A 27,282-nucleotide genomic window follows, 5' to 3' on the forward strand; every position below is an offset into this window, starting at 1 on the left:
CATGCCAGATCCTAGGAATAATCTGGAGTTGCTAGTTCCAGATACATATTTAGAATGTCAGGTTCCTCTCCTGGAAATTCTGATTCATTAGGTCTGGAGTGAGGCCTGAGATAAATACTTCAAGTGATTCAATTCCTATGAACAGGCAAGTTTAAGAAACGTTTAAACTATATACCATCTACCATTAATTACTCTGTTTTCCTTCATTTGACATGTAGATGTCATCCTTTTAGAATTTCAGAGAAATCATAAACCAAGGACTGTTAGAGATAATCTTGTCTAACCACTACATAGTGCCGAAATTTTAGAAAATCATTTTGGGGTTGATAAATATTTATGAGCTTGTCTCTTCTTAAGGTTTCATAAGCCTGCCAGTGGACCATCATCGTTGTCTGGAAAGCTTGCTTATTTTCTTTGGTCCACTTGCTTACTAGTTCATGAAGACTATTCAGACTTCTTATCTGCATACATCTTTTCTGCTTTCCCTTTCCCTCCTATTAAAATAGAAGAGATATCCCGCCTTATCAAAAGCTAATCTTTCACCTGTGTTCTAGATTCGATTCCTCACTTTGCTTAGGATTGTCACAAAATATATATAATAAAATTAATATTTAACTACTTTTAAGTATGTAATTCATTGGCATTAAGTGCTTTCACAGTGGTATACAACCATCGCCATTATTCATTTCTAGAACTTATTCATCATCCCAAATAGAAACTACTCATTTGCTTAGGATGTTTACCCACCTCCACCCCCTTAAATCTTCTCCTCCTCCATTCTCATATAATGTGTGAATTATATTAGGTGAATTCTTTGTTTCCTTCATTTATAATAAAATACTAAGCTTTCTTTCTCCTGAAAAATAAATCCTTCTGAATTTGTGGCTTATTATTTCTATGCATCTTCTAATATTTTGCTATGCATGTATGAACGTATAAACTACATATAACTATTTTTTGTGATTTAACACTTAGTGTTTTGCATTGTTTTGGTTCAATATTGCTTTAGAGAATTATGTTGATACATCTAACTCTAATTCATTTTAACCACTATATTTGCTATTTTGTTGTGTGATTATATCACTATTTATTCTCCTGTTTTGTACATTTAGGTTGTTTACGGTTTTGTAATATTGTCATGTTGCAGTAAGAATATATGTAGAGGTAGGTGTCCTGTATATATCTGATGTGTTCTATACATGTATGCCCTGAAATTTGTTTGCCTTTTTCTCCCGTCCTGGGATTCCATGACTATTCTGTTGATTGAATTTAGTGACTCCAATAAGATCTCACATGTCTGAAGTCTTTATTATACCATTACATTTTTTGGTAGTTCAGATAGGTGTGGAATTCTAGGTTGGAGATCATTTTCTTGAGATTTACAAAGGCATAACTCCAATGTCTTTAAGCTTCTGGTGCTGCTATTGAGAAATCCAGTATTGTAATGATTCCTGATATTTTTAGGTGTCTTGTTTTTTTCTCTTTGGAAACATTTTAAAACCTCTTTACTGCAGAGTTTCAGAATATGGAGGATAATGTGCCATAAGATGGTTTTTATTTTTACATTGGGTTTTGTGTTTTAATTTATTGTGAACTATTTCAGACATACATAGAGGTATAAAGAATAATAAACACCTGTGCTCTTACCACTTGGCCCAGAAATAAAATGTTACCAATACAATCGAAGGCCACTTCCAACCCACATGATTTTCTGAGATTTCATTGTGTGTGAGCCTTTTTGTATTCACTCTGTTGAGTATTTAGGCCTTCTCAATATGGAAATATGTATACTTTTGTTTGGGTAAGTTTTCTTGTATTATTTTTGTTACTTTCCTTACCTCAGTCTTCGCTGTTCTTTTTTCCTGAAACTTTTATTAGTTGAACGTTAGGCCTCTTGATTGAATCTCTAAATTTTTTCTATCACTCCTTTTATTTTTCTTCATCATTTTTGTCTACTTTCTGGGGAGATTTAACTATCTTCTTTTCTGTTGATTTATTTCAGCTATGATGTTTTGAATTTAAGACCTTGTCCTTTTTTTAATTTGAATAACTTTTTGTTTCATGGATCCAGTATCGTCTTTCATCTATTCAATGGTATTAATCATGCTTGTTTTGAAATTTTCTTGTAGTTTGTTTCATCAAGTTCTTTTTTGTTTGTTTTAATCTTCTGTTTATGTTAGATATTTTCTTTAAATGTCTGGTGATCTGTTGATGTTTAAACATGAGTCAGTACAAAACTAGTTAGAAACTGTGAACACATAGGTGGGATTTGCCACTGATGACTGGGTAGAGAATCTGGCCAAATCATTATAAGAAAAGCTCCAAATGTCAGTATTTAGAGATCTTTTCTCTGGGCTTTTAATTTGTACAGCTAAGAATCCAGGGGATTACTTACCAGTGGAGTAGAGTAGTTTATACCTGTTTGCCAGAATTTTTGGAGCTGAACTATGGAAATGGGTAGGTGAGTTCATTGTTTAATATATGGAATTTAACTTAATTGTCTGTTGTCAGTATAATGGCCCTCTTCCATGCTTGTGCCTGGTATCTTTGTTTCCATAGTCTCTTTGGTTCACTTTCTCCACAAAATAAGATAAGAAAAGAATATGGGATGGGGTGAGGAGCAGGGAACATAGGTGGAGTGGAGGGATCTAACTAATTCTTTTACAAATTTTAAACCCACTTAGCTCCATGCTTTGTTTCCCACCTTCTACTTAGGCTTTCCATGATTCTTTAGCATAAACTGACTTTTTGGTTGTCTTCTATGTAGGTACTCGGTATTGAAAGTTCTCAGTCTGCTAATTCCCCTGTATACTTTTCCCCTTATAAAAAATGATGTGCTAATGTATCTGTCAGTTTTTACTTGTGTTCTCTTTGAGCTTCTGGGATTTATAGCCCTTCGCTTTTATTATCACTTCAGTGGGTTTTAATAAGGAATAGACATAAATCTTTTGTTTTGTGTGCCATGTTTGAATAGCAGTCCTCTTCACCTTTTCACCTTTACCAGATTCTTCCCATTAACATCAAACCATCACACAAAAGAAAACTTAAATAGAAAGATATATTATGTTCTTAGATTAAGAAGAGCCAACATCAAAATTACGAAAAAGAAAAGCAGTGATGGAGGAGTGCTCTATCAGATACCAATACGTTCTAGAAATTTAATGATTATGGGGTGCTTGGGTGCTCAGTCTAAGCGTTCGACTCTTGATTTTGGCTCAGGTCATGATCTCACAGTTTGTGAGTTTGAGCTGCATCAGGGTCTGTGCTGCCAGTGTGGAGCCTGCTTGGGATTCTCTTTCTGCTCCTCCTCTGTGCATGTGCTTGCACGTGTGCTCTCTCTCTCTCTTTCTCTCTCAAAAAATAAACTTAAGTAAAGATTTAATGATTAAATAAGTATTAGTTTATGAACATTATTTGGTGAAACAGAAAAGTAAGTCTAGAAATAGGCCCAGGTATATACAGGCTTCTGATATATAAAAGTGACAGTATCTCAAATCATTGATGGCAGAAAGATGATCATGTTGGGACATCAGGGTATTTATCTAGAATTCATCTTAGTATCCATATCACTGGTACCAAGATAAATTCCAAATGGGATCAAAGATTTAAATGTAGAAAATGTAGACCTAAATGTAATAGAAGAAAACATGGAAGAATTCTTTCATAACTTCGGAGTTGAAAAGGTCTTTCTAACTATGACCAAAACAAAACAAAAATCACTGTAGACACAGTCAAAAGACAAGTTACGAAAAGTTGTATACAGTTCATATCACTGATAGAAGATTAAACCTTCCTAAACCATTAAGAGTTTTAGAAATAGGTAAGAGAAATAAATACTAGCAACCCAATTTAAAAATAAGCAAGCATTGTCAATGGGTAGTTCACAGAAAAAGAAATACAAAGGGCCCTTTAATCTCTCGTTTTAAAAGATCTATAGCTTCATTCCTAAGAGAGTGAAATTAACACTACTAAGATGGTAGTTCTTACCAAATTAATAAAAATCCAAAAGCTTGATAACATTCGTAATAGTGAGGTCGTAGGGCAACACATACTTTCTTATAATGCTAGGGGGAATGAAAGTTTACACACTCCTATCGAGGTTTGCATGGTCTTTCCGTTTAAAAAATTCTCTCTTGATCTTCTTTCCTCCTCTCTACCAGCCTTTTTTATTTTCACAGCCTAACTTCTTGAGTTGTTTACACTTGCTGTCCTCATTTTCTCATCTCTCCTCAGACTGCTGGGTTTTGTTTCTGCCCTCATAATTTATCTGAAAAACCTCTCGTGTTAAGGTCACCAATGGGCATTTAAAAACAAATTTTTTTTTTTAAATGTTTTATTTATTTTTTAGAGGGAGACAGAGAGGAAGCAAGGGAGGGGCAGAGAGAGAAGGAGACACAGAATCCAAAGCAGGCTCCAGGCTCTGAGCTGTCAGCACAGAGCCCGACGTGGGGCTGAGCTCATGAACTGTGAGATCATGACCTGAGTTGAAGTTGGACACTTAACCCATGCGCCCCTCCATTTTTCATCTTCATCTTACTGAAGTCTCAGCAACATTTTGACCAAACCTCTTCAAATATTTTCTTATTTTGACTTTCATTATTTTGTGCTGTCTTGGTTTTCTTCTTCTCTGACCATTTGACAACTCCTTTATGTTCTTTTTTTTGTCAGCTTTTTTTTTTTAATTGTATCTTTCCAAGACCCCTACTGTTTGAATTCTTTATATTTTCTGTGCCAGTGATAAGATTTATATCCTCAGTCTAAATCACTTGATTTCAGACCCAGCTTCCTTCTTGACATACGCACTTGGGCATTTTAGAGGTATTTGGTATTAGTTCCTATTGCTCCTGTAACAAATTACCATAAACATAATGCCTTAAAACAATACACATTTATAGCTTTTTACAGTTCTGAAGGCTCTGAAGGAGAATCTGGGTTTTGTTTGTTTTTTGCTTATTTTAGCTTCTAGTAGTCTTCTGTATTACCTGGTTCGTGGCCTCTTCCTCCATCTTCAAAGTGCATCATTCCACTCTCAGGTTCCATCATCGCATTGTCTTCTTTTCTCTGCAGTCAATTCTCCCTGTGCTTCCTTATAAGAAATAAGGACGCCTGTGGTTATATTTAGGGCTCACCTGGGTAGACTAGGCCACTCTCCCCATTTCAGGATTCTTAATTTATTTACAGCTGCAAAGTTCTTTTGCCATATAAGGTAACGTTCACAGGTTCCAGGGATTAGGACCTGGATGTCTTTGGAACCCGTTATTCAGCCCACCACACATTTGAAGCTCTTCATGTTCAAGACTGAAGACCTCACCTTCCCACCCAAAGAGTGGTTTCTCTATTGGGTTGCAAAGGGCAGAGCTGGGGAGACATCTTTGACAGTCACTTCTTTGCTGTGTCATATCTAGTGTGTCTCCAAGTTCTGACAATTTTATGTCCTGAATATTTTTTCAGATCCTTTTTCTTTACTTTTTTCTAATCAGCTCCACTGTTACTAGTTTAGTTTATTGTTTATTTGGAATAGTACAGAAGTGTAACTGGTTTCTTTCAGTAACCCTCTGAGAAAATGAAACAGAAACAAAAACACCAAGCCCCCTCTGCCCTGAAAAGATAAATCGATAACTTTCCTGTTACTACTTTAGATCCTTCAGTGATTTCCCAAAACCTTTAGTGTAGGCTTCAAGGCTCTGCGTAATCCAGCTATAGCTCATTTGTCCAGTCTCGTCTTTATTTTTTTCTTTTCCTTTCTGTGTTTAGCATCATTAGCTTTCTTCATTGGAAAGGGCAACTCTTAAGGGATTTTGTTGCCTTTAAACTTGTTTTACAGATTTTAGCTCAATGTGACTTTGAGGAACACTTTGTTCTCTAGATCAGGATCCTTTGTTCTCTTTCACAGTGTTTTTATTCGTTCCATTCTGAGGACTTGTCACAGTTTATAATTAGATATTTGTTTAGATTACTGTTTGCCTCTCCCTATTAGACTGTAAACTTCCAGGGGCCAAGAGTGGGTCTGGTTTGCTATATCTATATTTAGGACAGTGTCTGACATGTTATAAACAGTAAACTTTTATTCAATGAGTGATATCAATTTTCCTATGATTCCTGTTTTTTATTTATATGAGTCCACTCTTCTACTTCAATCTTCTTAAGTTAAATACTTTTTCTTTTTTTAATGTTTATTTGAGAGAGAGAGAGAATGTGTGCATGTGCGCGCAAGTCGGGGAGGGGCAGAGAGAGAGGGAGACACAGAATCTGAAGCAGGTTCCAGCCTCTGAGCTGTCTGCACAGAGCTTGTCACAGTGCTTGAACCCATAAACCGCGAGATCATGACCTGAGCCCAAGTCGGTCACTTAACCGACTGAGCCGCCCAGGCGTCCTAGTTACAGATTTTTAAAAGCTCAGAGCAGGAGCTAATACTCTGGATGTCATCTGTTTAGTACAGAGTATTGTCTCCCTTAGTATGCAAAGTAAGGGCGTATGTTGTGGGTTTGGTTCCAGACCACCATAATAAAGCAAGGGAAATGAATGTTTTGATTTCCCAGTGTATACAAAAGTTATGTTTGCACTGTACTGTAGTCTATTAAGTATGTAATAGCAATATGTCTAAAGAAACAATGTACATACTTTAATTTAAAAATACTCTATTGCCAAAAAATGCTAACTGCCGTCATCTGTGCTTTCGGCAAGTCGTAATCTTTTTGCTGGCAATGGGTCTTGATGTGGATGGCTGCTGATTGATCAGAGTGGTAGTTGCTAAAGGTTGGGTGGCTGGCAATTTCTTGAGACAGCAGTGAAGTTTGCCACATTGATTGACTCTCTCTTTCACAAACAATATCTTTGTGCCATGTGATGCTGTTTGATAGCATTTTACCCACAGTAGAACTTCTGTCAAAATTGGAGTCTAACTTCTCAAACCCTGCTGCTGCTTTATCAGCTAAGTTTCTGGAACATTTTAAATCCTTGTCGTCATTTTGACAGTCTGCACAGCATCTTCACCAGTAGCAGATTCCATCTTAAGAAACCACTGTCTTTGCTCATCCATCAGAAGCAGCTCCTCATCCGTTCAAGTTTGATCATGAGATTGCAGCCATTCAGTCCCATCTTCAGGCTCTGCTTCTAATTCTAGTTCACTTGCTGTTTTCACCACATCCACAGCTACTTCCTCCACCGAAATCTGGAACCCCTCAAAATCATCCATGACGACTGGATTCAACTTATTCCAAATTCCTGTTAATATTGTATTTTTACCTTTTCGTATGAATCACTAATCTTCCTTTTTTTTTTAATTTATTTTGAGAGAGAGCATGTGCACGTGAGCAAGCAGGGGAGGGGCAAAGAGAGAGAGGGAGAGAGAGAGAAGCCCAGTCAGGCTCCACGCTGTCAGTGTAGAGCACGACGGGGGGCTTGATCTCATGAATCTTGAGATCATGACCTGAGCCGAAATCAAGAGTCAGATGCTTAACTGACTGAGCTGCCCAGACACCTCATGAATGTTCTTAATGGCATCTAGCAACGGTGAGGCCTTTCCAGGCTTTCCATTTACTTTGCCCAGGTCCATCAGAGGAATCACTATCTGTGGTGGCTACATAGCCTTACAAAATGTTTTTTTTTTTTGTTTGTTTTGTTTTTTTAATAATAAGACTTGAAAATTGAAATGACTCCTTGATCCATGGACTGCGGAATAGATGTTGTGTTAGAAGGCATGAAAACAATATTTATCTCATTGTACATCTCCGTTAGAGAACTCTTGGGTAGCCAGGTACATTGTCAGTGAGCAGTAATATTTTGAAAGGTATCTTTTTTTCTGAGCAGTAGGTCTCAACAGTGGGCTTAAAATATTCAGTAAACCATTATAAGCAGATGTGCTGTCATCCAGGCTTTGTGTTTCATTTATAGAGCACAGGCAGAATAGATTTAGGGTAGTTTTCAAGGGCCCTACGATTTTTGGAATGGTAAATGAGCTTTGGTTTCAACTTAGAGTCACCAGCTGCATTACCCTCTCATAAGAGAGTCAGCCTATCCCTTGAAGCTTAGAAGCCAGTCACTGACTTCTCTAGCTATGAGAGTCCTAGATGGCATCTTCTTTCAATATAAGGCTATTTTGTGTACATTGAAAATCTGTTATTTACTGTAGCCACCTTCATTAATTGTCTTTGCTGGATCTTCTGGATAAACTTGCTGCATCTTCTACATCGGCACTTGCTGCTTCACCATGTGCTTTTCTATTACGGAGATGACCTTTTTCCTTAAATCTCATGAACCAGCCTCCTCCTGCAGCTTCCTTAAGTCTCTTATCCTTCACAGAATTGATAAGAGTTGGCCTTTGCTCTGAGTTAGGCTGTGGCTTAAAGGAATGTTGTCTGGTTTGATCTTTTATCCAGACCACTAAAACTTCCACTGTATCAGCAGTAAAGCTCTCTTTCTTATCATTTGTGTGTTGCACTGTAGCAGCACTTTTAATTTCCTTCCAAAAATTTTCCTTTATTCACAACTTGGCTGTTTGGTATAAGAGGCCTAATTTTTGGCCTGTCTTGGTTTTTGACCTGCCTTCCTAACTGAGCTTAATAATGTCTAGCTCTTGAGGGTGCTTAGGTGGCTCAGTTGGTTGAGTGTCCGACTTTGGCTCAGGTCATGAATTCACAGTTCTGTGGGTTTGAACTGTCAGACTCTGTGCTGACAGCATGGAGCCTGCTTCGAATTCTGTCCCCTCTCTCTCTCTGCCCCTTCCCTGCTCACACGGTCTCTCTCTCTCTCTCTCAAAAAAAAAATTAATAATAATCTCTTGCTGTTGATTTAAAATGAGAGACCTGTGACCCTTCCTTTCACTTAAACACTTAAAGGCCATTGTAGAGTCATTAAATGAACTAATTGTAGTTTTGTTGTGTCTCAGGGAATAAGGCCTAAGCCTGAGGAGAAGAGAGAGGGATGGGGGCAATAGCTGATCAGTAAAGCAGAACACACACAATATAGATTGTTCACTGTCTTGTGTGGTGTGGTTCGTAGTGCCTCAAAACAATTATAGTAATGACATCAAAGAGCATTGATCATAGATCATCATAACAAATAAAATAATAATGAAAAAGTTTGAAATACCGTGAGAATTACAAAAAATTTGCTTACAAAGTGAGCAAATGTTAGAAAAGTGGTGCTGATAGGCTTACTCTTGGCAGGGTTGCCTCAGACTTTCAATTTGTAAAAAGTCAATTATCTATGAAGCATAATATCTGTGAAATGCAGTAAAGTGAAGTGCAATAAAATGATGTGTGCTAGTATACAAGATCTAAGGCCACCATAACAAAGAGATGTCACATACAGTGGCTGGAACAAAATAAAAGTTTCTCTGGAGTAATAAATCCAGAGGTTAAGCAACTCTGTTCTGTTACATTATGTCACCCAGGATTCTCCTTTCCTTTTAAGTTTTGCCAGTCCCTTTGGTTGTGTTGTCTGCATAGTTGAACCTGGCTCTCAAGACAGAAAGAGGAAATAGAGAGCTGCTTACTTATAAAGGCATGCTCTGGAAATTACATATGTAACTTGTACTAAGATCTCATTGGCCAGAACTTGGTTCCAGGCCACACTTGGCTGCCGAGGAGCCTAGCTCATTGGCTATATGCCCAGGAAGTTCTTTTTCTAAAAAGAAGAAGGGTAGAATTAGTAGTTTGTTTGGCATAGGTGTCACACAGTTGGTACATGTTGAATTTCTGGTCATAAATGCTGTCCATCTTCTAACTTGTGCACTTAATTATTTAAATGCTTTATAAACATTAGCATTTATGAACATTTTTACATCAGTGATACACCGTTCATCAGCTTTACTACTTTTTTTTTTTTTTTTTTGCCACAGTTTAATGGCTGGTTTTTATATCCTTTCTAGCCACAGGATAAATTATAAGTTTATAATATTACATTTTTTATATAAAAAATAATTCAAATCCCTATTTTTAGGTTTACTTCCTTTCTCTTTCCAAATAGGAAAGGATGCTTATATTTACTCATGTCACATATTAATTATCCTAGGTGTTTGCATTTTAAGTTGTCTTCAAGTTCATTGCTATTGATTTAATGGGATTAAATTAGGTAAACTTCAAACACTGTGATATAAAAATATTCAGTCTTACTTTGTGTGTAATGTGAATTCCTTCAATTAATAATGCATTAAGAGTTGCATAATCTCCAAGCTAGCAAAAGTGGCACATAGCAGTGTGCTTTTTCAGGATTAGTTTTGAGTTCTGTAAGCTTTAAATTGTAATGTGTCTTTATCGTAGTTCTTACATAAAATGCCCCTATTCTGTATATTTGAAAGCCTTTCTTGGTAAAGGAATTTCTGGTAATTGGGAATAGTTGGTGGGGGTGTTGTAGGGAGACTGATATTTATTACTCCTGAAAGCATGCGATTCCTAGAACTGGTACTGAAGGTTAGTAAATCTCCGTTAGTTGTTTTAGGGTGCTTGGCTAAGAAAAGTTAGAATAATGCTTAGAAAGCTTCCCTACTTCTCCTTTATCTGCATCCCGTGATCATCTTCTTTCCCAATCTGCCCCCTCTGACTTTTCATAGCATGACGATCATACAAATGATGGGAAGGTAACTCATACAAATAGATATGGAAAGAAAGTAATTTTGTCCTGGGCAGTTGCTGCTTAATGATCATATAAGGTGATTTTTGGAAAGATTTGTAAGGAGTTAAGAAATCCCCGATATTTGAGAATAGGATCTAAGCCCTTTTTTTGTTGTTGTTGTTTGTATTGTGTATGTATAGGGGTGCTATTAAATTGTCTACAGAAAAAAATAGTGGGTTCTGAAAATGTTGCTGAAGAACTAATAGTAAAGAATTGTGTAAAAAATGCTAGATGGTCTGGGGCGCCTGGGTGGCTCAGTTGGTTGAGCATCCGACTTCAGCTCAGGTCATGATCTCACAGTACAAGGGTTCGAGCCCCATGTTGGATTCTGTGCTGACAGTTCAGAGCCTGGAACCTGCTTCAAATCTGTGTCTCCCTCTCTCTCTGCCCCTCCCCCACTCACACTGTCTCTCTCAAAAATAAACAAACATTAAAAAAGTTAAAAAAAAAAACTGGATGGTCATTTATGCCTTGTATTGAGGCAAAAGGATATTTAAAACAATCCCAATTGATTCTTAGTTTTTTTTTTTAATGTTCAATAGTGACCTGCCTTATAAAGGTACAACTGTATATTAGGCCTTTCAATCTAATCTGCACCATAACTAAGATAGTGAATGTTTGGTTACTGATCCAAGGTGGAAAGTCTGCTTAGAATTCAGCATTTTTAGTTTAGTCATTTGTATGCATGGATCTGACTTTATCCTTGAGAAACATTTTACTTATTTATTTCTTTGTTTATTTTTAAGTTTATTTGTTTATTTTGAGAGAGAGGGTGCAGGGAAGGGGCAGAGAGAGAGAATCCCAAGCAGGCTCTGCACTATTAGTGGGTTCGAATCCATGAACTGTGAGATCATGACCTGAGCTGAAACCAGGTTGGACACTTAACCAGCTGAGCCACCTAGGTGCCCTGAGAAACATTCATTTTAAATTGGAGGTGGGAAGGGGCACCTGGGTGGCCTTAGTCGGTTAAGTGTCTGACTTGGTTTCACTAACTATGATCTCATAGTTAGTGGGTTCGAGCCCCACATTGGGCTCTGTGCTGACAGGTCAGAGCCTGGAGCCTGCTTTGGATTCTGTGTCTTCCTCTCTCTCTGCCTAAGAAAATACAAGAAGTGACATAGAAGAATAATATCAGATTGTATCAAATCAATTGGTAGGTTCCGTTAAAATTTTTTTTAAAGTTTAAATTCCAATTAGTTATCATACAGTGTAATACTAGTTTCAGGTGTATTAGTAGATTCCATTTGAATGCTTGGATTCTCTGGGCTACAAATTGGTATAAAATATGCCCTAAATTCACTAGAGAATTGATGTAAAGAAAGTGTCTCTGTGTTTCAGAAAAGGAAAAGATCATGAAGGGTGATCAGGAAGGCTTCCAGAAAAAAAGAACTGATCTTTGAAAGATAAGATTTGGGTTGACAGAAAAGAGGACATTCCAAGTAGGGCATATTTAAGAGAAAAATCATTGTAGGTAGAAGTAAGTTTGGCATAAGTTGGGTAGACAAAAAGATCAGTTTGCCTAGGGTAGAGGATCTTACATGCAAGTAACTGGGAGGGAGATTGGGTTTGATAACAGCCTGGTATCTTGCCTGATATGAAGGTTTTCACTAGGGAATACAAAATGGATATGGAAGATTAATCTGACCGTGGTCTCTCTCTCTCTCTCTCTTTTTTTTTTTTTTTTTAATTTTCTCTGCCCTGCCAGTTTTACTTTTTATTTGCCGATTTTTTTCTTTCCAAAATAAAGATCAGTTTAGAGTGTTTTCAAAGTATAAAAAATCATTCTCAGAGAAGTTTAAGTGTATCTTAATGTCTTCAATGTTTCTTTGAGATGTTGGGATCATAGACTAACTTGCTCTTTGAAATTTCTGTTTGTGGCACTTACCATATTAATGTGTTTGTCAGTGTGCGAGAGCATCTTTCTGTAACTATGGGCTTTATCCAAGGTACAGACTGTTGAGTTCATAGTATGTAAAAGAAATAGCAACATTGGAAACAATACTGTTTTATAATTCTTTAATTATATTATAGTGTACTTCAGTCCTTTATCCTCCCTCTTTCGTTTTATCTCAGGTCAACAGGACATACTGCTGTGGCACCTACCGAGCAGGTCCCATGCGGCAGATAAGTCTTGTTGGAGCAGTAGATGAAGAAGTTGGTGATTATTTCCCAGAGTTCCTTGATATGTTAGAAGAATCACCATTTCTGAAAGTGAGTGTTAATTCCAATTATTAGAGTTCTGATCATTATTTAAGTGGGCACTTTCTGTGAAAACAATGTTAAGTTAATTTTGTCTAGTAAAATTACATTTTATCTAGTGTTTTGAATAGGAATGTTTAAAAAAATTGGTTCGGAATAATTAACTTCAATGATTCTTTTTTACATATAAATTACTATCTAATATAGCATTTATTCATGTACATACACAAAATCAACTTCCTAGAGCTTTATTTTGGGTGGTAGTGGGATTAACTTGTAAATAGTCAAAAAGATTTTTTTTAACGTGACTCATTTATCTGACTTCTAGATGACTTTGCCCTGGGGTACGCTTTCCAGCCTCCGACTCCAGTGTAGGTCCCAGAGTGATGATGGGCCTATCATGTGGGTTAGGCCAGGAGAGCAGATGATCCCTACAGCAGATATGCCAAAGTCACCCTTCAAAAGACGACGGTAAACATTTATTTTTCCCAAATAAGCAAAAGCACTTTTTAAAAATTTGGTTGCTAATAAAAATGATTGAGACCTGAACACAGTTTGAAAACCATTTTAAGAGCTATCTTAAATAAGTCTTTAGTGGTCAGTTTCTTAGTCCAGCCTTCTCATTAGTCACCAGAGTGAGGCATACTTCTAAAAAACAACTTTAATTTTTGCCTGTTTTCTTAAAACCTGGGTCCTAACTGCCTACAAGGTGAAAGTCCAAACTTCTTTGTGTGGTCTACAAGGATCTTTCATAATCTGGCCCCAAAAGTTCTTCTAGCTAGATCAGTTTATAGTTACTCTAGCCATGCAGAGTTCACTTTTCAAACCGTGGTCTTTGACAACTCTGTGCTTTTGCACTGTTCTTTTTATTTGGAATGGTTTCTCCCCCATTTTCCTTTCTACCTGACAGGCGCTTAATAAGTTTTCAAAACTAAACTTAGATGTCACTTCCTTTGTGAAGCATAGACAATTAATTGTTCCCTTCTCTGTGCTCACACATCATTCTTCATTAATGATCTGTTTACATGTTTTTAGTTTTTACTAAATTTTGAGCTCTGAGGACAGTGACTATGTTTTATTCTTCTCAATCTCCATGGCACATAAGCAGGTGATCAGTCTTTGCTGAATGAAACCAGTAATGTATATCTCCTATAGTAATTCATACTGGGCTAACATATTTTGTGTTTCAGACACTTAAAACAAATGTAGATTAACTTATTCTGGCACTGTGAAAAATCTAATGAGACTGAAAATGATTCATATTTGTTTCGACTATGGAAATAGCAACTCCAGATAAGTACCCAGAAGTGCATTTTAATAGACTAGTGTAGACCTTACCTTAAAGCTCCCAGGGGAATGATGCTAAGGCTAAGTATGGAATAACCTTAGGTACTTGAGATACTGTGCGAAAGTATTTTGTAAAAACTATATGTGAATGCAAGGTGATGAAAGGGTAGAACTTGGAGTAAACTAAAACTTCCGCACATTGCTAGACCACAGCAGGTTTTGTACATCATGATGATGAGTCTTGAAATTCTAAATTCTTAAGTACTGTATGTATACAGTACTGTGATCTTTCCAAAAAGGAAGCGACCACTGTTTGTTTCTTGATTATTACAAACTTTTAGAAAAATCAGATAATAGTAAAACAAAGGCAAAATGTACCCATAATCCCACCCATTGAGGCATATCAGCCTTTCAGATTTTAGTTTGTTATACTCATAAACTTTATACACAAATGAGCTTATTCTTCATGTGATGTTTACTTTTAAACTTGGTTTTTTTAATCCCTTAAGTTTATGTGTTCTATTAGATGCACTTATATCATCATTTCTAAATGACTACTTTGTTCTCACTGAGTGGTTGTATCAGAATTTATTTAACCAGTTCTTTTTTAGTGTAAATTTTTTGACAAACCTGACAGTGGTATGCTGGAGCCAGCTCACAGGGCCATTATTAGCCTCCCTGTTCCACATAGAATGAGGTCACATTAGTTGCTTGAAATTGGACATGTTGGGAGTATTTATACCACAGAAATAAGCGAATCAGCTGCAGTCAGCCATCTTCCCCCAACGCCGGTTGTTTGGAAATGTATAACACATCACTGATTGTGGGGTACCTATGGCTGGCTTGTTGGCTGACTACATGGATGGCTGGTTGGTAGGGAGACACAGAATCCAAAGTAGGCGCCAGGCTGAGCTGTCAGCACAGAGCCTGACGCGGGGCTCAAACTCACAGACCATGAGATCATGACCTGAACTGAAGTCGGACACTTAACTGACTGAGCCACCCAGGTGCCCCATTAACATTTTTTTAAATTTTGTTGATCTGACTGGGCAGAAATGTCTCATTTTAATTAGTTTTTCTTTGAGGGTTTGTGTTTCTTCTTTTGTGATTCCTTTTTCATTTTACCCATATTTCTACTAGGCTATTTTTTATTTAAAATTCTCTATAGGACTATTAACTATTTTTTTTAAACGTTGCACATTTTCCTCATTCTTTTTTAGCTTCAGTTTTATCTTTACTCAACCCCTCCCCCCTCAACCCCCCATTTATTTTTCCTTACAGAGATTTTTATATGTTGTCAGATCTGTCTTTTCCTCTGAGGTTTCTATCCTACTGGCAGGCTTAGAAATGCCTTTTCTCATTATTATAAAATATTCATCTATATTTTCTCCTAGTACTTTTGTGATTTCAATATTTACATGTTTTACTTACATGGTATTGATTTCAGGACAGAGGGAGAGATTGATCATTTTTTCCAAGTAGTTAGGCACCTGTACCAACATCATTTGCTTAATAATTTATTTTTTCTCCACTAATATGAGGGGCTATCAAATTTTATTTTTATTGGGGTTAAATATTCTTAAGCAAAGTATCCAAAGGCACTTTGAATTAGAGTGAATAAATCAGAACTTAAAACGCTAACGTCATCTTTTTGTGTTAATGAGAATGCTCTATTGCTGAAGATAGTGAAATCACTGTGAGAAGTGTCGGGTGATCAAGGGCACTGCTAATGAAGATGGCCTTTGAATTTATGGACTTTAAAGAAATACATGCACAGGGTTTTAAAAAATCAAATAGTACGGTAGGGTTTGTAATGAAAAATCCTGGCCACCTTTCCCTCCAGATGCAGATACCTTTTTACCAGAGGCAAAAACCATTTCTGTTTTTAATGTCTTTTGTTTTAAGACTTTGGCAGGAAATTTGTCAATTTCTTGGTATGATAGATTGGGACTCCTTCCCTTCACCTTGTCTCCCAATAGTTAAATGACTCTCTACTTTCTTCCTCCTCCTTTCTACTTTTTGTCAGCTGCGCTTATGCATTGTTGAGGTTAATTCATATTGTGCTTTAAAGCCATAATTAGGTTTTATATGCTTTGTCAATAGGTGTATTCTAGGATTTGAAAACCAGTAAATGCCATTTATATTATGGGAAGGTAAGTTTATGCAGACCCAACCAATAGGCTAAAAAGTTACATTCTAAATTTCCAATGTTACTTATTACTCAAAGGGGTAATATACAAAAGAATCTTTCCTATATTTCACCTAGATACTGAAAATCATGCTACATTTTAAATAGTTTCATGTTTGGACTGTGCTTTTTTTTTGTTTTGTTTTAATCCGTTTTCCCTGCAGTTTCTGATTGCCCCTCTTTTGAAGGGGGACATACACTTTTCTTGACCATATCCCTAATATCTTCTATTCTCTTTTTTGCTCCAAATACAATTCTTTCTTCTAGAATCACCCTTTCTCTATGGCTTTGACTTTGGCTATGGTTTTTTTTTTTTTTTTTTTTTTTTATAGTTGTTTTTGTTTTTTGTTTTTTTGAGAATGTTGATAGTTACCTTGCTTTCTGTGCTTTTATCATATCCTCAAGAATCCAAAACTTTAATCATACTGTATGCTCTAACACATAACTTTTTTACCTGGAAACCTTTTGGAGCTCTGTGTTCTCTTCAATGTGAAAAGCTTTTTTCACAGTTATCAACGTAGGACCTCCCACTTAATGCATTTCTGTATTAACCTACAGTTGTCTTCCTGGGTTTATTTCCTTCTTTTGATTTAGCACATTCTCAAGTAACATTCTAAGAAAAGGAAGAAAAGGAATATTCTCAGAAATATTCTGAGTCATGATATGTCTGAAAATTCCTTTTTTTCTCATGAAATAGGATTGATAGCTTAACTGGATTCCAGAGGATGTATTTTCCCTTAAAACTTGTAGCTTACCACAGTGTTTTCTGGTATCTAATATTGTTTATGAGAAGTCTTAATGCCAATGTAATATTTTTTTTTTATAGGTAACTTATTTTCCTCTCTGAAAGCTTAATTTCACAATGATACATATTTGGGTCTTTCATTCTTATTATTATATTTAATCTTTCTTGTGATTTGATAGGTCCTAGAAAGATTCTCCTTTCATTTCTGGGAATTTTTCTTGCTTAACTGCTTTGGCAATCTCTTCATTTTCTGTTATTTCTTTCTGAAACTACTGTTGACGGAGTAACAGATCTCCCAGTTTGATTATCCTCATATTTCTTATTATCTGTTTGCTTTTGATTTGGGGACATTCACTCGACTTTTTTCTTTGGAATTCTTACATTTTAGCATGGTTTATTTTGGTCTTTGTCAGGCTGCTACAGGCTGTCTTCACATATTTGGTGATTTGTGGTTGACACATTCATATTTAGAAATAAAGCATTGGGCTTACCGGACGTTCTATTTATATTTCAGTGAGGCTTATGACTAGGTAGGCTTCACTTTAGAGTTAATAGGCATAGAATTGGACATGAAAGGGTATGGCCACATGCCAGAGGATTACATTAGTTCTATGAATATGGTAAGTTTAGTGTGTTTAGAGAACATGAAGGTTTTTTTTGTTTTTGTTTTTCTGAAAGTTTATCAGGATGCTTTTGGCTACAAGCAGCAAAAATTTGATTCAAACTGGTTCATAAAATATTATCTTATGTATTAAGAAGTCTAGAGAGCTTGGCTCTTGGCACCAAATATATATATATATATGGTCAGTGATTCAGTACTTTCATCAAGGAATTGGGTCTTTTTCTCTGCTGTCATGTTCTTTGCCTGGGCTTTGTACTCACAGTAGCTTTCTTTATGGTTGCTGGATGATTATTGTGGTCTAGGTATCACATATGGATCTAGTTATATGCAATAGAAGAAAAAAAGCATCTTTTCTTCTGTCATACAAGCTAGGAAACTTCCCAGAAGTCTCCTTAGCAAATTTCCTCTCTTACTGCTGGCCAGAGTCAGTTTGTGTCCATTTTTTTTTTTTCAATATATGAAATTTATTGTCAAATTGGTTTCCATACAACACCCAGTGCTCATCCCAACAGGTGCCCTCCTCAATGGCCATCACCCACCCTGCCCTCCCTCCCACCCCCCATCAAGCCTCAGTTTGTTCTCAGTTTTTAAGAGTCTCTTATGCTTTGGCTCTCTCCCACTCTAACCTCTTTTTTTTTTCCCTTCCCCTCCCCTATGGGTTTCTGTTAAGTTTCTCAGTATCCACATAAGAGTGAAAACATATGGTATCTGTCTTTCTCTGTGTGGCTTATTTCACTTATGGCTTATTTCACTTATCACACTCTCCAGTTCCATCCACGTTGCTACAAAGGGCCATATTTCATTCTTTCTCATTGCCATGTAGTACTCCATTGTGTATATAAACCACAATTTCTTTATCCATTCATCAGTTGATGGACATTTAGGCTCTTTCCATAATTTGGCTATTGTTGAGAGTGCTGCTATAAACATTGGGGTACAAGTGCCCCTATGCATCAGCACTCCTGTATCCCTTGGGTAAATTCCTAGCAGTGCTATTGCTGGGTCATAGGGTAGGTCTATTTTTAATTTTTTGAGGAACCTCCACACTGTTTTCCAGAGTGGCTGTACCAGTTTGCATTCCCACCAACAGTGCAAGAGGGTTCCCGTTTCTCCACATCCTCTCCAGCATCTATAGTCTCCTGATTTGTTCATTTTGGCCACTCTGACTGGTGTGAGGTGATACCTGAGTGTGGTTTTGATTTGTATTTCCCTGATGAGGAGCGACGTTGAGCATCTTTGCATGTGTGTTTGTGTCCATTTTTAAATCAGTTACTGGCAAGGGGCATGTGTTTGCCACAGTTTGTCAGGATTCATCAGGATCTACCTTTGAAACTTGTAAATGAGGTCACTTATGGGGCAGGAGCAGATACCTAATGAGAATCAGAGTTCTGTCAGGGAAATAAATAGGATAGATGGATGCTGAGTGGATCAACCATAGCATGGGGGTAGATGCCTGACCTCATTTCTACTCACAGGGGTGGTGGGTGACTGGTTTATTTGCAGAATTTCACTTTAATTCCCCCTTTCTCAGCCTTACTACATTTCTGTCTGTTAACATCATGATAATGGGCTTTTTTTTTTTTTTTTTTTTCTTTTTTGCACCTCTTAGTCTTCAAGGTCTTTTGGGCAGGCCAGCTGCCTTTTTAGTTGCTATTCCCTTCTAGTGTATTCTAGGCCTGTGGCTTTCTCTGCTTAGTTTTACTAGACACTTTTAATCATTTTCCATCTTCCAGAAATTTGTTGATATTGTTCATGCACTAATTCATTTCCTTTGTTGGTTCTTATTCATTCCTTTACTATCACCTTTAGATTATTATATTTAGAAATTCTTGAGCACATGAAAAAGCAGAAGATAATATACTAAAGTCTCATGTGGTCAATGTCAGCAGTTATCAACTCACAGCCAGTTATGTTTCATCTGTATTCTTATCCATTCGCCCATCTTCTCTCTCCCACCCCTACCATATTAGTTTGAAGCCTTTTACTTTCATTTTAATGTGGAAGGAGATCATGTACATGCTCAGTTTTCCATCTTGAATCAAGTCTGTTTTGAGAATTAAGATGACTGAGGGTGAAGAAACATACAGCCTTGAACTTTGAATTGTGTTTCCTATTGCTTGAAAACTAAATTTTGTAAATTGTAACACTACATTTGAGCCAAATAAAAAATATAGCCTCTACATTATCATGACATCCCAAGAGAAGAAGGTAATGACATTGAGCATTACGGTATAGTGTGTTAAATGTTAATGATCAAAATCATGGAACCCTTATCAGTTCTGATCTTATTTAAAATTTGATATTTTAGCAGACTTTTTCACCTTACTGCTATTAATACTTCCCCCCCCTCCCCCCTTTACTTCACAACCAAATCAACTCCAGATCAATGAATGAAATTAAAAATCTCCAGTACCTACCTCGGACCAGTGAACCCCGTGAAGTCCTCTTTGAAGATAGGACAAGAGCTCATGCTGACCATGTAGGTCAGGGGTTTGACTGGCAGAGTACGGCTGCTGTTGGGGTTTTGAAAGCTGTACAGTTTGGTGAATGGTAAGTTAATGAAACTCAACTATAAGGTTGGTTAATGTTGTCTGAGAAAATGTGGACTCCATTTAAAAGTTTGGGGACTAATTTTTTTTTTAGAAATTGTGGTAAAATACCCATAACATGAAATTAAAATGAAAAATCTTTGCCATTTTAAGTGTACATTTCAGTGGTGTTAAGTATATTTACATTGTTGCAAAGCAGATTTTGAGAGCTTTTTTGTCTTGCAAAACTGTAACTCTGAAACCAGTAAACCTTAACCCCTTTTCTCCTCTCTCCCCAGCTCCTGGTAGCCTTCATTGTACTTACTGTTTCTATGAATTTGACTACTTTAAATACCTCGTATAAGTGGAATCACACAGTAGTTCTGTTGTGACTGGCTTATTTTAGTTAGCATAATATCTTCAGGGTTCATCCATATTATATCATGTGTCATAATTTCCTTCCTTTTTAACGCTGAGTAGTATTACATTATATGTATATGGCACATTTTGTTTATCTGGTTTCACTCATCAGCGGACACTTGGGTTGCTTCCACCTTTTGGCTGCTCTGAAAAAACATCTCTTCATGTCTCTGCTTTCAGTCTTTTGGGTATATCCCCGGAAGTGGAATTGCTGGATCATTTGATAATTCTATTTTTAATTTTTGGAGGAACTGCTATACTATTTTCCACAGTGGCTGCACCCTTTTACATTCAGTTGGAACCCAAAGCTCAGAGCATGGAATTTAGTTTGTCTAAAAACTGTTTTGTTTTTCATATTTATAACTTCAGGGCCTTCAGTATTACTATAGAGTTTGACCTTTTTTGGAAGCATAGTTCAATCACAGCTTGACAGTAAGTATTTCAAGTTAAAGATCATTCTGTCACCCCCCACCCCCACCCCCCCAGTTTGAAAACTGGAAGGTGTGATAGTTATGTGGCTGGTATGTTTTCTCTCCACTGTGTTCCATCCTGATGACATTACAGGGTGGTGAAAGGATGCAGTTGCAACTAGTTTAGAATGAAACTGTTTTTAGTCACTGCTGTTTTTTGTAACAACTAATCTAATTTTCATTTTTTTAAACAGCTTTATTGGTGTTTTATTTATTTTTTAAATGTTGCTTAAAGAAGCAAATGTATATTCCTGTGTGTCTATTTCTGTGCTAGTAGGAGCATTTCCAAGAATAGGAGAACTGAAATTTGTCATCATTTTCCGTTATGAGATGCAGGTTTCTGAAACTTAATTTTGTTAATCTTAGGAGTGACCAGCCTCGCATAACCAAAGATGTGATTTGTTTTCATGCTGAGGATTTTACTGATGTTGTACAGAGACTTCAGTTAGACCTTCATGAACCTCCAGTTTCCCAGGTGAAACTTTTGCTTTTTTATTATCTTTTGAGTGAGATAACAGAAATAAGGATCTATACGCAGTTTATTTTGCATTTGATCTTATAGTTGGATACATGGGATGGTAAATTTAATTTCAAGTGCTATTAAAAGCTGTGTGTGGAGAGTGTCAAAAATCATTAACACAGAGCTTCCTAAATAGAATGCTTGAGACCCCTTTAATCTTTGGGATACCCGGTTGGCCCAGATGGCCAGAGGGTCCGGACTGCTCAGTTCTGGCTGTAAGGAGTCTCAGCTGAGGACCCCCTGGAGTACTGTGTGCCCTCATCTATAAAAGGCAACATATAAATGTTGTCCTCAGTTGTGGCAAAGAATATGTTATTGATACTTAGCTGCACTTTGAAATACTTGTTTAAATGATTCCTTAGGCTATCCTGACTTGAACCTGTACTTTGTTATCAGAGAGGTAGTAAAATATGAGGAAAAATGTTTCCCAAGCATTACAGGCAATTTTAGAAAGTTGTCTGATACTTAGTATTGCCTGCCTTTAATTTGGCCCTACTACTATTTTCCTGTGCTAATTCTAATACTTTGTTTGACTGAATTACTACACTACATATTTTGAAGTCTCATGCAACTTTCCTTTTTTCTGCAGTGTGTACAGTGGGTGGATGAAGCTAAACTAAACCAAATGAGGCGGGAAGGCATTCGTTATGCTAGAATTCAGCTGTGTGACAATGATATTTACTTCATCCCTAGAAATGTCATTCATCAGTTCAAAACAGTGTCAGCAGTGTGCAGCTTAGCTTGGCATATAAGGCTTAAACAGTACCACCCTGTTGTGGAAGCCACTCAAAACACAGAAAGCGGTTCTAACATGGACTGTGATTTAACTGGAAAGCGAGAATTAGAAGTTGACTCCCAGTGTGTGAGGGTAAAAACTGAATCTGAAGAGACATGCAGAGAGATGCAGCTTTTGACGACTGCTTCATCGTCCTTCCCTTCATCAGAACTTAATCTACAGCAAGATCAGATGACTCCGCCTATTCCAGTTTTAAAGGTGGAAAGTAGACTGGACTCTGACCAGCAACACAATCTACAGGAACATTCGAGCACTCCTGTGTGATATGTACATATTCAAACACATTTTTTAACTTTTTTAAATTTTGATGTGAAGTTATAGTTTTATAACTGGCTTAAGTTAAGTTTTATTGGAGAAATCTTGCCTATAATTCTATAAAGAGAAATGACATTCCACAAATGTCAAGCATATCTTTTTTACACAGATTATGCAAAGTTAAGAGTTGTATCTTATCCCGTTAGTACAGTATGTAATAGTGGGTCTGCTGCTACTTTCTGTTTTAAGGTGTGAGGTAACAATTCAATCTCTTCTTCAAATCAAACTGAGAATTCTCTGGAATAACAGATTCTTATTTGGTAAATTATTCACTTCCCTTAATTTTATCTTGCCTCGTCTCTTGCCATATTTGCTGTTTTTATGATAGAAGGTCAGATTTATGCTTTAGTACTTGTGTCTTTATGGCACAGCTTCAATTTTCTACAGTAAAAATGGCATAGGTTGCAGGAGAGTGTTCCTGCATCTTGTACGTGGGCAAGTAAGTTCCAACCATAAAGAACAGGTAGTTTCTAAGGAAAATCCAGTGGCTCTCTGGTTTCTTAACAAAAGAGAAAGCACAGCACTTTCTGATCCAAACTGTCTTTTTTTTTGTATCTGTTATTTAAAGCCCAGTGGATATTTCAATTAAAAATATCTAAAGATGAATAGTCCTTGGTCATTCATTATCCATGGTTCATTAATCTCTTCTAGAAACATGGTAACTATGGAAGATAATTGGGTAAAAGAGATAATGTTGACATGATACTCTGTCGTTCTGCTACCTAGCATCCTCACACTTTGTGTGGATACTTTTGCTTCTTAAACTGATCATGAGTATCAAACCTAGAGAATGATATCAATCTTTCTGATGAGGCTGCCATATTTTGTGCATGAAACTTAGGAAAAACTTTTTTTGTCACTTGGCTTCAATCTTTTCATGATAAAGATCTGTTGAGACACTTTGATTCACAGTTTTAACTGGTGAATACTTGGGTTTATTTACTATTACTGGGTGTTGCTACGGTCTAATAACGATTATGGCACTAGACTTCATCCTAGAGTTTCAGGTAACCTAATGCTTAGTGCCTGAGTATTTAAAAATTTTTTTTCAAACAGGCACAGTTCATATAGCTAGTGTAGTCTTAACTTTCTATTATTTTAGAATGTTAACATGATACACATTTCACTTTCTCTTAGTTAATAATACAATAGGCCTTTTGTTCATTAAAGGAAGAGTATTCCCCACACCTAAGACCAGATTCTTGTATCTACCTGGTTATAGTGCAATTTGGAGATTTTTTTCCTGGAGGGTGAGATTTGGAATATTTACATTAACATAGGCAAAAAAAAAAAAAAAAAAAAAAAAAAGATGCTGCTTTATTATGTCTGTCACCATGAAAACTTAGCTGCATCTTTTGAAATATCAAATATGAATTTTCTCTAAAATATTCTGAAATAGGCTAAATCTTATATAAATATTACTTTGTGCAATATTGTTGTGTAGTTTAAATGCATATTAGCAAAGTATAGAGGTCACTGTGTAAACCGATAGAAAAGTAACCATCAGCAAATACTGCAGTGATTAGTTAGAATCTGTATTATTCCTTATATATATGTATATGTATGTATTCTCTGTTACAAAGGATGAAGACAAATAGAGAAACATTTCAATGTAAACCATTTATGAATTGGAAGTGATGTTGGTTTTAGTTATCTTTGTAAATAAGGTAATTAGAATGGTATGAAAAGTAATGTGATTATTGCAGGGGTGTTTTAAAATCTTGGGTATAAATTCTAGGGTGAATTCTAGTTTATCAAGACTAGTTTTTAAAGGGACCTGCCTTTGAGGGTGTTTTTGTTATTTTGGAGGGGGGAGGGGTTAATCACAAAAGTATGTGGATTTAGGTTTTCTCTGTTTTTGTTTTTCTGTCCAGAAGAATTTCATAGAGCTTTACTAGGCTGTGCAAAGTAGAATTCTTCTCAGGCAACATTTGCTTTTTAAAATAATCATGAAGAACAAGGTTGTTAAAGCAAAAACTTTTTTTTTTTTTTTTTTTTTTTTTTAATTTTTCTTGTCTTCCAAGATCCGATTTCCCCATCTCCCACTTGCCATCCAGCAGATGCCATCTGTCATCTAAGCTGGTCATTACTAATAAACAAGGAGACTGTCTCCTGACAGCCAGCACTGTGTATAATCACTCAGGAACCAGCGGATCTGCAAAGACCTACAATCAAAAGCAAATCCCCATTTTCCTTTTCCAAAACATTCTACCCTCACGTCCAATATAAACACGTGAAAAGCGTATACAAATGTTTAAAATCATGTACTAATAAATCCATTGTATGTTAGAATTGCAATAGAATGGAGAGAGAAACATTTAGCTAGTCATGTATCTGGAAACTGAATGTCCTATGTGAGTATTAGATTTAATAGCATGCTTTAAAGACTGATGAATATAAAAGCTCAAGTTTTGAGTTTATTACTGCTTTCAAAGTTGTATCCTAGTTTAGTGATACAAATGATTGCAACTTTTCTAAATCTTGAAATTATTTGGTTTGGTGGAGTGAGGCATGGAGCAATCTGGCGTCTTCTGATTTGTAAAGTAGTGATGGCAGTGAAGTTGTAACTGAAATTTAAGCTGATCTTCCTTTTTGGTATATTATCTGTTGTGCCAACTCTTTGAGGTTACTTGCAGAACGTGGCTGTAAGTTTGAGTATTTTGTGGAGCAGAGGGATATTTTAAAAATGTGCTTATGGAAAGGACCCGATAAATGAATATTCCTAACTTAGTAACTAGAATGATTTTATGGTATTCATAAATAAGGATAAAAGTCTTCCCCCTGCCCCAGAAGTCATTCTGTAATTACCAATATATGTTAGGAGTAGGATTAGGATGCAAAGAGGTATCCCAAATTCATAAAGCAATAATAATAAAAACCTACATATTAGTTTTCCCCTCCAAATTTTTAACTCTTTAAAAATGAATCCCTAAGCTTAATTGTACTTTTAATTTGCTTATTCAGTACTTAGGATTTGTTTCACTTAACTTTATCATTTTTAATTAAAATCTTGAAAGGTGCCCTTTCCCCTTGGAGACAGTTGGAATATCAGTTGACTAACATTACAAGCTCTTGTAGGGGGAAAATGGAGCTTGTTAAATAAAATCCTTTACCAAACCTTAGGAAAAGATGTCTTGCAACATCTTGCATCAGTCTTAATAGGCATAAAGTTCACACTTAATGCCTGGAGAAACTTTTGCTTATTGCCTTTCCCTCTATAAATAGTGTCTAGAATGAAAACTAATTTAGAAACAAGACTCAAAGATTCAAGAAAACCCTTAGTGAATATATTCTTGATCATTAATATTAGCCCATTATATTTTCATCTGTATTTGCCATTAAAAATTTATTTGCATTTATACTTTTAGGGTAATTGAGTTTGTGTCTTTCTAATACATCTATTTTATCATTGCTACAGGTTAAAAAAAAAGAGCCTTTCACTAGTACATGGCAGAAGTTCATATTTCTGCTAAGTTTTTTTTTTTTTTTTTAAACAAGTGTAGCTGTATTTATTGGTCATGCAGTAAGTAGAGGAAATGTACAAGACAAATGTTTTTCTTTACCACATAAGGGACCTATGCTCATCCTGAAAGTTTGTTGCTTTAAAAGCAAGTATCTCCATAAATATTATGGCCTTCCATTTTCTTCATAAATTTTTTATGATCCACTTGTGCATGTAGTTGAGACCACTGTCTCTTAATATAGCACTTTTCAATTCTCTAAAGAAATACTTATGTACTACTTCTATCACATGTTGTAAATTTTCATGTAATAGTGTTTTCTGTGACTAAACTCCATTTTGATTGGCAGCTAAGACTTTTTTTCCTGTGGCTTTAATTTATCTAAGAGGTCTTTGCATATAGATGAAATGTATAATTTGCCTGGCGGACTATTTGCGTTGTGTGGCCTTAGTTTGTTTATTGACATTAACGAGTGTTTTAAAAAGGTTTTTAATGAATAGTCTTAAATCTAAATTTGTGTGAATAATAATCCTTTTAACACAGTGCTTTTTTGTAGCTGTCTAAGTGTGTTAAATTGTTAAGCTATTTCTTTGTAAAATAGGACAATGGAATGCATAGAGGTTTTTTTTTTCCCTGTAAAGTATTTTTTTAATAAACAAAAGTCTGATTTGTCCTTTACTTATGTTTCATGAGAAAATGAATAGTACGTGTGAATTCTAGCTACCTGAAACCTGTTTTTAAAGTATTAATCTTCCCACCTTGTTATGTCCCCATTAGTTTCTAGTATTTTAGAAAAAATCTTGTGACCTTCCTAAAAGAAAAGGTCATAGATAATGAGAAAATGCCGTCACATTGAGGTGTAGCTAGTTTGGGGGAAGAAAAGCTACACTTGGCATTTGTGGTAGTTGTGCCTTCTGATGCTTAAATTGGGTTTTTATCTACTTGAGGACAAATTGTTCATCTGGCTATGCACGTATTTTTCAAAGTACATGCATGCAGTGTTAAGATGGTGAGCAGACATTTTGGACATCGTTGATGTATTAAGTGATACAATGCAGTGGATCTTCTTCCTCCAGATTTTGTGTGAACTTCTTTTTGAAATACTTGTCCTAAGCCC

At 36.1% G+C, this 27,282-nt stretch overlaps 1 protein-coding gene across 1 annotated transcript in view; it reads left to right on the forward strand.

Moving 5' to 3' along the window:
* Positions 1 to 26,843, forward strand: part of RSBN1 (round spermatid basic protein 1) — a 47,142-nt gene extending 20,299 nt beyond the window's left edge. The window contains exons 3-7 of the mRNA XM_060622708.3: positions 12,688 to 12,825; positions 13,142 to 13,284; positions 20,038 to 20,205; positions 21,440 to 21,548; positions 22,183 to 26,843. Coding sequence (XP_060478691.3) covers positions 12,688 to 12,825; positions 13,142 to 13,284; positions 20,038 to 20,205; positions 21,440 to 21,548; positions 22,183 to 22,653 — 1,029 coding nt within the window. The 3' untranslated portion in view covers positions 22,654 to 26,843. The remainder of the gene's footprint in view (positions 1 to 12,687; positions 12,826 to 13,141; positions 13,285 to 20,037; positions 20,206 to 21,439; positions 21,549 to 22,182) is intronic.
* The last annotated feature ends 439 nt before the right edge of the window (positions 26,844 to 27,282 follow it).

This window comes from Panthera onca, chromosome C1, assembly GCF_046562875.1.
Source record: "Panthera onca isolate mPanOnc1 chromosome C1, mPanOnc1 haplotype 2, whole genome shotgun sequence".
In the NCBI taxonomy this organism is placed as follows: domain Eukaryota; kingdom Metazoa; phylum Chordata; class Mammalia; order Carnivora; family Felidae; genus Panthera; species Panthera onca.